General features: G+C 39.2%; 1 protein-coding gene across 1 annotated transcript; it reads right to left on the minus strand.

Annotated features, from left to right (window-relative positions):
* Positions 1-5,131: 5,131 nt before the first annotated feature.
* Positions 5,132-12,222, minus strand: ZBTB39 (zinc finger and BTB domain containing 39). Its single transcript, XM_053457681.1, has 2 exons — positions 12,138-12,222; positions 5,132-7,390 (listed from the first exon to the last, which is right to left on the minus strand). Exon 2 carries the CDS (start codon positions 7,265-7,267, stop codon positions 5,183-5,185), a length of 2,085 nt encoding a protein of 694 aa, XP_053313656.1. The 5' UTR covers positions 7,268-7,390; positions 12,138-12,222; the 3' UTR covers positions 5,132-5,182.
* Positions 12,223-12,646: the final 424 nt, after the last annotated feature.

The following is a 12,646-nucleotide window of genomic DNA, read 5'->3' on the forward strand; positions in this document are numbered from 1 at the left end:
TGGGAATTTTGGATAAGGCACAAACCCTGTTTGAAGAGAGAGCCTGTTAAAGCAGCAATTCTGAGATCTAGAGATGGTATAAATTATTCAGTTGTCCCATTGAAGAACTTGTAGAGAGTTGTGAAACAGTAATCCCCTTGATGTAGTATTCACAAGGGGATTACTTGATTTAGTAGTGAGGTTCTTGAATAGTGCCTGCCTACCTATACAGTAGTGTGATTCCACGAGTACAATTTTTGGGTTTGCCAAGCACCTGAGTTTTGATAATGTTATCTGTTAACAGAGAAAGCCTTATTGCCTTCTTTAATAAAATTAGAGTTGTGTACTGCCATAAGAACTGATATTTGGTTCAGCTTAGCATCAGCAAAACTATTGGTTATTGATTCAAATAGTCAATTACACATAGCACAGTGACATAACAAGGAAGACAAATTTACAACACCAATTGCTTTAAAAGAAAAACACATGAGAAGGGAGGAAAAAGTTTGGAGGTAGTACTTGGAGGAAAGAGACAAACTAAATAAAATGGTTAAAAATAACGTCTATTAGTTATTTGCAACAAGAACCACAATACATTTTGTATATAGCATTTCATTTTTAAATAAAGTCAACCTTATTATGTTAAACTATAAACTGGTCTTTAAACTTCATACTTCTGATGCACTGCTGGAACCTCATGGCTTAATCAGACTATCGTTATTTTTAGCAGTTTCCTCGTTTGGAGAAAGGGAATTTAATAAATGATTCAGTGCAAGGCAAGACAATTATATAGCTCACACTTTTGCTATTTTAGAAATGTAGACTGTAGTGTTATAGACGTAAACTATGAGAAATTTTATAACTAAACAAAAGGACGCCATATCGTGTCTTGATAGTCCTTCAATTCATTTACACAAAACGAAAAGCCAATTTAATGGAAGTAAACATTAAAAAAAACACAGGGATAGTAAAGCCAACCCAACATTTCTTTGTTTTTTTTACAGGAAGGTGTTAAGCAAGTTGCTCTATGTTAGGCTGACGTTGAGCTTTATATTTCGTTTATATGATGTGCATCACATTCTGTCTGTCTTACTTGTGAAGGTTACTGGACAGGTTAAAAACAGTTCAGTTAGACAGAATAATACGTTTCACTGCCTCTAACTCATATTTTCTATAAAACAGAAATTACAGCTTTTAAATGACTGATTTTGACCACTAAACTGCAAACTGCTTATTCACATTTATTTTAGAAATACATTTGAAGCAGTAAAAATTTTCTATACTAGTTCATTATGTTTTGCAGAGGAACTAGCCAATGAAAACCAACTGAGAAGTTTGCCAGTTCATATTACATTTTTCAACCTATGAGTGTCCTCGTGTCTAGTGTCACATGACAGACTATAATTAAGCATTCCCTGAGAAAATTTAGGAGAAATTCAACATTATTAAATATTTATATGATTTGACTTTCAATAGTATTTGAATGCTGTTTACAATGCTATGATTAGTTATAGGATATTTGTTCTTTACCGCAAAGTGTAACATTAACTTTATATAATTTTCAATTAAATCCTACAATAGCAAAAGTATAACATCAGATGTACTACTACTTTTATCTTTCAGCATTAAAATATAGGAGAATTGTACTAAGGCCCAATATATAGCAGTGTTAGGGGGATACATTCTTAAAGTTGAAATTGTGCCCATCACATCTTTCATTTAGCAATGTCTATAGACCATAGACATGAAAAATCAAATACATTGATCTATTATCCAAAGTATGTACATGCCATGTTACGATCTATTAAAATTAAATATTTTGCATGGCAAATTCTTCCCTGCTGCACTAAACCAGACATTTGTATTAGTGTTCTGTCAGAGGTCAGGCAAGACCTACTCTTACCGACTGTATTATTACGCATGGGCATATGTAAAAACAAAAGAGGATCAAATGGCTAGAAGCAGTAAGGGAGCTAATTTTTGTAACTAAAGAACCTTAAACACAAATCCAGAACAGAGGTTATTAAAATACAAGGAATAATCTATAAAGCATTTAATTAACGTAATAGCAAACAAAATACATTACAATTATGCCAATATTGGCATGTTTAGAAACAATTCTGCTCCAAATTCACAAAAGCATGTCACTTTGATTCCTTGTCTGCTGTTACATGGGTTTCCATGGGCTAAGGCAACCAACAGGGCCAGGCTGTGGATCCCCAGCACTCTAAGGTCAATAGTTGACTAAAGTGTGGCCACCATGCAGGCGTGGGCTGCCTGGTATGTTTTTTTATTCTTATGTAGCAAGAGCTTCAGATTAGGGGTGTATAGAGCAATGTTGGGCAGCAGTCTGGTGGGTCCCCAGGCATTTGCCCGGTGTGCCAGCTGGCCAGTCCAAGATATCACTAAACCAAGCATTCTGTGTTTCTGGACAGGATATAATTTACCCATGCAAAAAATATATATCATATATATGTCTTGTGTGATTTCCTCTTAGTCAAGGATTATCTATATCAAGAGAAAGATGGCACATGCAATTGATAATGAGCCATGAGCGCCATAACTAGACTTCTGATGTATGTAAGGACACCTAATAGAGTACAATGGTGAAAGAGCTAGGGGACAAATGTGTTTTTCTAATCATGTTTATACTACTCTAGGGTTCTTGGTGATTACTTATGGGCTGGCAGAGTGATATACAATATAACAAAGTTTAAATACAACCTTATATTGACTATTTTGGGTCCATGTTATTCATTATGGCTCTCTACTGCCCTCCTAAATACTTTACCAATGTAGTGTCCTTAATTTATTGCAAAATACATGATTTATGTAATTAAAAAGTGTTTGTATACTACAGAAAACCTTCTGCTCCAATCACACATAAAAGGACACTCCAGCAATCAAATGCACCGTAATGCATAGGATGGCTATGTCGTCCACTTACGTTTTCTAAGCATTGCTTTAGAAAAAACAAACATTTGTCCCACCCACTGCGCTCTAGCTATTTTGCATGCAGGTCATCTCCATGCACACAATGTACTTACAACCAGTCGGCGTCGGCTCTAACTCAGCAAATGCATAGCGAATGCTGCAGGCAGGGTTCTATTCAGACCCCATGCATATACACAGAAAGCAGCTAAACGGTGGCAAGAAATGTCAGACCACAAAAGAGAAGGGCTGCAGCTGCTAGGTCAGGTAAGTGCTTTATTATGATTTTGTAGAACACATAGTAAGGTACTCACAGAGCAACATGCATTCTTCATAATAGGGGTGTCAGGGACATTAAACTGTCCCTGTTTATGTGAAAGGGAGGCGCATTAAAAATTACAGTAAATATTTTTTTTTTTTTAAAGAACACTAACCTGCATGATATTAAATTAAATGGAAATGCTACATGTCTTTCATTACATTTTAGATTTCAAGTAGAGGTACTAAGAGCATCCAGGTGGAGTCAGACAATAATACGGTCAGTCAGATTTAACACATCTGACAGAACTGTAACATGAACTGCTGTGGTAACCAACGTTACTGTGGAGAAACTGAAAATCATAACATACATTTTTATCAATTGGTCTGTAAAGCATTTAATATAAAAATAGAAAAGATGGTTAATGATAATTTAATCAGCATTGTTTGGGCTTTGATGTTAAAATAGTTGAATGAAAAAGGCAATGGGTTATAGGGTATATTCAGAGGAAGGTGTTGCTACTAGTGAGATGTGAATCTTTTAAAGATTTTTTATTAGCAATATTACAAAAAGTCCTAACAGGAAAGAACGTCTTTTGATAAAAAGCTCTGAAACAGAATAGACATTCCTGGTGGAACAAGCCAAATGGCAACTTGATTGAAACACATACAAAAATGTTTGAGAATGTGGCAGCTGCGGTTTAATGTTGATAAATGTAAAATAATGCACTTGGGACATAAAATCACAGGGCAGAATGTAGCAATGGGGGCATTATTCTGTTGAAGAGATTTAGGGGTAATTATTTCTGAGGCCTTAGAATTTAAACATGCATGGGGTAGGCATAAAGCTATCCTGAATCTAAAATGAGACCAAGGACTAACAAAGATGTGAGTCTTTACATCAGGGAAAAATAGTTATACTACAGTGGCCGTATAGGTCTTACCTACCAACAAATTCTATATTTATTTAAACTAAAGATCTCTAATAACAAACTTAAGGCTTTGAACAGTAAATTTAAGTTAGTGGAATTTTCCATGATTTGATGTTAAAGCATTTGTGAGAAATACTATATAGTACCGAACACCATGAACTTGTCGTCATTGGAAACAAATGTGAATTCATAGATGCAAAACATTATTTTAGATCATATTGGTTTATTAAACCCATAATAACCAAAAAGGAGACCAATTGAGCTCAGCCAAAATGGAAGGTGAAGCAATTTATGACTGGTTGTGTTTCTTTCATTTATAAATTGTTAGCTATCCATTTAGTGCCCATATTCACTGTGTGCTACTACAACAATGGCTTGATGCAGGTAGCAAGTTTTCAGAAAAATGAATTCAGTTATGGAAGCTACAGAATGTCCACTGGCAACAAGGAGGTAAAAGTAATATTTTTGTGTCTGCAGGAGAAAGGCAACACTGTAAAATAAGAAACTGTTTAAGTACACCAGACAATTAACCGTAAACATGTGATTTCCCTGTTAAAGTTTATCAGCTCTGGCATTGTTTAATTACAGAGATAATTTCCAAATCACGCTGTGATTTGACCTGTTCCTGCCAAGGTCAGATCTGCCATCTGCAAAGGAGTGATCCTGCAGCTCCATGGCAGCAAATGAGGTTATTAAAGGGTGGTTTAAAGTGCCCAGACTAAAACTACAGTGATACACATTCTAACACGTGCAAGACTAACTACATCTGCCATGTAACAAATTAACAAAAAATACTCTTAAAATAAAAAGAAAATAGTCAACATGGATGAATTAATCTTATAAAACATTTAGGAAGTTTTTCAAAAGTACACATAATTAAAACAGAGATTTGAAAACACACACAGAAGAAATACAGACCTCCTTTGAAGCATTTTTTTTTTTTTAAAAAAGGAAAGATCAGAACAGGTTTAACCTATTACTCTGTAAAAGCCTGGGGTTAAAAAAATGTATATATATGAGGGGGAAAAAAAAATATGTGTTTAAAAAATACAGCCCCCTGCTTTGTTCTCATTTCAAACACATCAGCTATCTGTACTCTTGTCTGCTTCTTTGGAGTGAATAGTGTACATGAATGTTTGGTCAATAGTAAAGTCTGAAGGCAGGTTACCCCGGTGCACAGCAATGTGTTCACCCATGAGGTTCAGCGTGGAGCTATAGTGTCCACATACAGTACACCTGTACATCAGGGCCCCTGCATGTGTCTTCAGGTGACACTTAATGGTTGAACGGCCACGGAAGAACTTGTGGCACACTTTGCACTGGTAAGGCTTTTCTCCAGTATGAATGCGCCGATGGTAGTTGAACTCGCTGGTGTGAGAGAAGCTTTTCCCACAGACTTTACATGTGTATTTACTGTGGCCTGTCTGTCCAGTGACTAAGTGGTCATCAACAGTAAAATCATCTGATGCCTTTCTCTTGGAAGCTGCCAGCTGAATTTGTGGGAATTCTGAAAACCCTTGGCGATCTGCTGGGATATTGCTGGAACGGTGCTGTGCTAAATGCTGTCTGTGAGCTGTTTCAGTCTTGAATGCCTGGGAGCAGAGATGACACCGGTACACTGGTTCATCCAGACTTTGGTGGACAGCCATGTGCTTCTCCAACAGGTGGCGATCAAGAAAGCTGCTGGCACAGAGGGAGCAAGAGAAAACAGATATGGACATGTGGGATAAAACATGCCACAAGAGACCACAGAGCGTTAAGTGCCGCTGGTCACACAATCCACAGCAAAGAATTTTAGGATTAAGGTGTTCCAAAGCATGAGATCGTACAGAGTGAAAATCACGTAACATGGTCCTATGACAGGCTCCACAGGGTAGTTCACTACCCAACGCACCAACAAATGTATTTACTTCACTGGGAAGTGGCTGACCTGGGTGAACAATAATGTTGTGCTCTGATGCTACTGCTTCTTGGCCTCGATGAAGGGTGAGCTGCCACTGGCTGAAAAATTTGTCTTCACACATATCACATGAAAAGAGGAAGATCCCAACATGGGATAAAACATGAGTAACCATAGCACCACGGTCATGGAAGCGAGTCTGGCACACCTTACAGCAACCAGTACGCGGGTCCACATGCTCCCGTGCATGTTGTCGGATATGCTGAAGGTTGGGTTCCAGTACTTTCTTACAGACTTGGCAAGGCATTGCTTTGCTAGAGCGACCATCACCCTGACCAAACAGGAGCATCTCATCCTCACTGCCATCACTAAGTTCTATAATTTCCCCAGAAGGCCCCGAGTCCTCATCTCCATCAAACTGCAAATCCTCTTCCTCAAGTTCATCCAGGTGCAGATCACCCATTGCCTCAAAGCCACCAGTAGAATCTTTGGGGTTTACACTTACAGATATATCCCCAGAGAAATACCCACTTTTGCTGTAGTCTCCATTGTGTTGAGCCTTGAAGGACTGACTAGTACTTGTAGGTCCAAATCCAGCATTCATTGAACACTGGGAAGACTGATATCTCCCAGATGTGCTTTGTTCTTCAGTTTTCGCTGGCAGTGCAAAATGTGGTGTTTGGTTTGTACTGGCTTCATGTTCCTCTCCCTTAAAGACAGTTGTACCATCAGCCTGCCCTGCAGAATTCTTATCTGTATTCTGATGATTATTATCTGACCCACAGCCTTTCGAATCTGCTTGGTTCTGCTCTGTTGAAGCACAGCTTAAAGTACTTGTGCGACCTTCACTAGAGGAGACTGAGCACTGATTCTTTTGTCCTGAGGAACCTTCTAGATCAGGAAAAGTTGCATGACAAGCTTTAAGCAAATCCTCCATGCCAAGTTTCTCTGCCACTTCATAAATTACTCCCACATTAATCAGGTCAGTAAAGAGCTCAGAAGTGTAAATAAAGCTCAGCACTTTCTCAAAATTTGCTGGGGTGATGAAGTCCACCACATAGGTGCGTGCTATGTCTAACTCAGTGCTTAAGAATAGTTTTTGGAAATAATCAGCTGCAGAGCTCAATACGGCTTTGTGAGCTGCAAAGGAACGGTTCCCCACAACAATGGTGACATCACACAGTGTCTCTGACAACCGTGATTTGTTCAGCTCCCGCAACAAATTGTTGGGGTGATCGCTGCTGTTTAGCTTGATCCGCATGCCCATCTTTATTTCCCAATGACCAGAGGCATGCGCTGCGCGCTGTTTTAACAAGTGACCCCTCACTTGTTACCTCTTTCAGCTTTGCAAAAGTTCTTCATCCCCATTCGACAAATGACAATAAAATGCCTGAAAAACAAAACAAAAGTTTTTTTTTGTTATTTTGTTCTGTGCACAATTATACCTCTGTTTTGGTAGTTGCTATTCGCAGCCATAGAAGGTAGAATTGACCACAGTTTAATAAAGGTAAAATAGAAACATTCTTAAAATCAAATATAATAAAAACTAGGACACTGACTGAAAAACAAAAATCACAAGTTTTGGCGTCACTCTGATGGTAACCCTATCATAATGATTTTTGTATACAATGGGTTTCTTTATATTTGTAAGAGATCTTTTGTTAGTCTCAGTGCACTAGGGAAATGTTCAGTTTTTTTTTTGTTAATCACAAGAACATGTTGTAAAAAAGCAAAAAATATAGAAGCAGTTTTAATAAATTATTTCAACAAAACTTCAAGCTGCGCAAGACACCGTTCTTCTTTACATGAGAGCTCTCGCCATTTTTTCACAGTCATATTTGTATTGTCAACAGGCTATAAGAGCAGCAAAACTTCCAAAAGCACCTTAGCTACTGTTTTTCCAGTGTGAGTTACCTGCAGTAATTCCAGGGTTCACTGCAGTCGAGTGTCACCTTTCCTAGCCAGACACTGTAGTGGTACTAGTCTCATCTGAGGTCATTTTTGTCAAAATATGTGGCTTGCGTAAGGATGGTTGACGTGATTTTTGCCAAAAATGTTTAATTACCGTATTTGCTCGATTATAAGACGACCCCGATTATAAGACGACCCCCCAAAATCTGAATATTAATTTAGGAAAAAAGAAAAAGCCTGATTATAAGACGACCCCATAGGAAAAAAGTTTTACTAGTAAATAAATAATAATTCATGTAAACTATTTGTTTGTTTTTAATTTCCTTTTATTTACCAACCTGCCCTCCAGTTATGCACATCTGCCCCCAGGCATGCCTTATACCCTCCTATATGCCACTCTGTCCCATGATATGCCTTTTAACCCCCTATATGCCACTCTGGCATATAGGGGGTTAAAAGGCATATCATGGGACAGAGTGGCATATAGGGGGACACTTACATACTCAGACACTACCCACCCAGACACTTACCCACCAACTGAGACACTTACACTTCCCTACCCACCCAGACACTTACCTACCCACTGAGACACTTACACTTCCCTACCCACCCAGACACTTACCTACCCACCCAGACACTTACACTTACCTACCCACCCAGACACTTAACTACCCACTCAGGCACCTCACTCACCGTGATGCCTCAGCAGGCGCTTGCTGCAGCTCCCGCGGGATTACAGCATGACGCTGTGTGACCCCGCTAGGCCCCGCCTCCTCCAGAAAATTGAAGAGGTCTGCGCAGGGACATCGCAGTACCGCCGGGTTCCGGTCTTCTGGAGAAATCTCCCCAACCGGCTCTGCTTCCCCACAGTGGGCGGGCTATCCGGGGAAGGTATGCGCTTATGCAACCTCGGCTGCTGCCGGCACTTTCGCCGGCGCTCGGTGATAGTCGCCGGCGCTCGGTGATAGACGCCGGCAGCAGCTGAGGTTACCATACAGGAGGATCCAGGTCCCCTGCAGCGGTGCGGGGGATCTGGATCTTAGTCTCCTAATCAGACCTCTATTTGAGGTCTGATTAGAAGACGACCCCGATTACAAGACGAGGGTTATTTTTCAGAGCATTTGCTCTGAAAAAAACCTCGTCTTATAATCGAGCAAATACAGTATTATTTTGTATATTGTGCCATACTTTGCATAATTGGCATAGTGTTCTGATTTCCAAGAGACTTTCAGAACTAGCTTCACAAAAAGTTGGTTATCATAGGTATGTATGCACTTACATAAAACATACAAACAAATTATAAGTTAATATTTATGCAAACTTTTGGTACAAATACTACATTCATATTCAATTAATTCAGGGCAACAACACAAGGATTTAATAGTATGGTAGAAGTTACCTTAAGTAGTAAAGGAAAAAAAACAAAAAAAAAAAAAAAAAAACTTACATTGGAATAGCCTATCCCACAATAACATATTTTGTCTCATTCTGCACAAGTTAAAATGGTACCGTCATTCACAAATTTGTACATGGCATTGCAGGTAAGTATGTCCCTTTAAACATACAGCATACCCACACTGATTATTGATAGAAATATAAGCCATTGTAAGGGAAGTAATACTTTAATGAGAGTGAGAAATAGGTGCAACATCCTTCTATCAGAAGTGACATTAAAACAAAATAGATGGAGCAAAAAAATAGAGAAAAACAAATCAACTTCCATTATATATACTTATTGTATATATGTGGAGGCTATATTTTGGGGGAACCGTTTGCCCTAAAGCCTTACTTTTTATGCTGCTAAACCACTAGACCCTCACTGATTTTCGCCTTCTATATTAATATACAACCCCCCACACTGCAGCTTGACTGCTTCATGGCACCTATGATGTTTTTAACTACACTAGCTCTTTTACGGATACTCAGCGGGGCCAGGTAAAAATTAAATTATAAACTATATAGCTGCGGTTCACGAAATGTACTGCATTTTTTATTACTAAAAAAATTTAAAATGTAAAAAACAATCATTACTGGCATAATCAGGCAATTAAATATTTGAATTTGTTCCCCTACCTTTTTACTTTCTACCAGAAATCGAGGCTGCTAAATCAAGTTGGTTTTAAGAAGCATGTGTAAATTCTCTGTGACTATTGCAACTCAACAGACTGATTACATCCTATTGTACTGCGGTTTGCCATCAATAAGTTGATCGTTTTGCTGTTACTTTACTCTCAAAATCCCTGATGTCAGCAATCCAGGACGCTAGCAAATAAATCAAGGCATTGCTGCTCCCCAAACACATGGATTTAACAGCTTACCGTGCTTTTTGCCGATATCTTATAAGTCAAAAAGACTTTTGCATATAACAAAACAAACAAAAAACTTTTACGCCACAATAAAGGGTCGCAAAATGCATTTTCCTAACCTGAAAGTTTTGTTTTGCATACTCACGTGGACTAAACAATAAAGGAAAAATTGGGGGACAGGGGAATCCTCTGTTTTAAATGGAAAAAAGTAAATAAAAAATAAATAGAGGCTTTGCACTTACGAGTAAGCGCCATCTTAACATGTTAAGCCTTGTGCCCTTTTCTCCCATTGTTAGTGTACACTGGCACATTATTGCACGTTAAAACACCTTATATTTATCATTAGTGTATTTATTTTTGCTCAAGATGGGGGTGCTTGGGTGGAGGCATGGTGGGTCTTCAGCACTCGTTCCCTGGGCAGATCCGTGGATAGGTTGTTACCGGCGGCAGGCACTTGAAGATTGTTAGCATGCAGCTCATTGAAAGTTTCTTATTTCCACATGGGAACAACTTGATTTCTGTGCAGGAGAACATTAACCAGTGCCATCACATGGGCTCCCCAGTGCTAAAGAGACCCCTGGGAAACTAATATAAAGCTAATCATATAAATATTCTTTGGATTGCTTCTTTTTGTCAAGCCCAGCATTACACCAACGGGCACAACTCGGTAAGCCTCAACGCAATGAAGCAGATACATGCCTTAGAGCTTTCTTCACATAAACATTAGTTATATGCAGGGGTGTAACTAGAAACCACCCGGCCCAACCAACTTCAACAGCTAGTCTGTGTCGTTAATGCCCCTTTTCTCATACTCCATCCAACATAAAACATTTGTAAACACACAAATTACACACTTACTCATACTGACACACACACACGTCCACGCTCATACACACACAGGTACACATCCACCATCATACACACACAGGTACACATCCACGCTCATACACACACACACAGGTACACATCCACGCTCATACACACACACACACACACAGGTACACATCCACACTCATACACACACACACAGGTACACATCCACACTCATACACACACACACAGGTACACATCCACACTCATACACACACACACAGGTACACATCCACACTCATACACACACACACAGGTACACATCCACACTCATACACACACAGATACACATCCATGCTCACACACACATGTACACATACACACATGTACACATCCGCGCTCACACACACCCACAGGTACACATCCACGCTCATTCACACAAGCACCCATCCACACTGGTACACATCCACATACAGATCAATGGGATCACTTTCTGTGCATGTGAAGTGGAGCTAACGTGTAGTAGTTATGTCAGGAGCATCTACTTACTTGGACTTACTGGGACAAAGGTGCAAATATATAAGAGAGATGCTGCAGAATTAACCCATGCAGTGCCAATGGGACACCACACAGCTATGAAGCACATATAATGGCTGGTGTGTCCCTTTAAATGACCTAACAGTCCATCAAGCCAACCTGTTCTGCAGAGTGTTTCACACAGAAAATAATCTGCAGAGGTGAGGGGGCGGGGTTATTTAATAATTAAAGGAACAGGACTATAAAATAAAGTAACCGGTCATTAACGACCAACTCACACACGGGTTTATGCACGCCAAATACAATACATTCGTTAGGGGAGGGGGAGAACATATTACTTCCTCGAGTACGCATTAATTCCTATTCTTTACAACCGTGTAACACAAATGCTGCTACGTGTACAGATACATATTTATAGACAGACGTAAACGTATAAATTGTTTTGGCGAATACGCGGTGAGTTTTGGCAAATAACGACTTCAGCCGCTGCTTCCTCTCTGCTGCATCATTCTTAAGTGAATGAGTGAACGCGCTTAAGATGGAGAGACACTCGGTGAGGAAAAAATATCTTACCGGAGTCTCCTCGGTGCCACTCCGGCCGGGCACACAAAGACAGCTCGGTGCGTACGGCCTCCGCCGCCAATGACGAAAGCACCACGGATGCAGGTAAGAAGGACATTATCGCGCCCCCTCTGAATTTAGAACAGTGCCATCTGGTGGCTGGAGGATTTATTGCAGTTTTTTTGTTTAAAGTGACTGGGTAATCGTTTGTACAAATAGCTGTAAAAACAAGCTTATTATTTATAAAGCATCCGAATAAACGATAATAATCCATGTACACTGGGGTTTCTTAAAAAACAAAAACAAAAAAAAAAAGTAAGATGTGTCAATAAGTAAAACGGTACGTGATATACCTTATTTTTTTTCTACTACTCAAAGACCAAAAACATTACATTTGTGTCATTTGTGAGAATTTAGTGTCTAGTATATTTTAAAGTGTATCACATGAGAAGCAAAGTTGGAAGGAGGAAAATAATACATAAATAAATATATAATATATATGGAACCAGAATACTACTTCA

This window comes from Spea bombifrons, chromosome 2 (assembly GCF_027358695.1).
Source record: "Spea bombifrons isolate aSpeBom1 chromosome 2, aSpeBom1.2.pri, whole genome shotgun sequence".
Lineage (NCBI taxonomy): Eukaryota > Metazoa > Chordata > Amphibia > Anura > Pelobatidae > Spea > Spea bombifrons.

What these genes read in the sequence shown, in the direction of transcription:
- ZBTB39 (XM_053457681.1), bottom strand. Translation starts at nt 7,267, where the DNA reads ATGGGCATGCGGATCAAGCTAAACAGCAGCGATCACCCCAACAATTTG.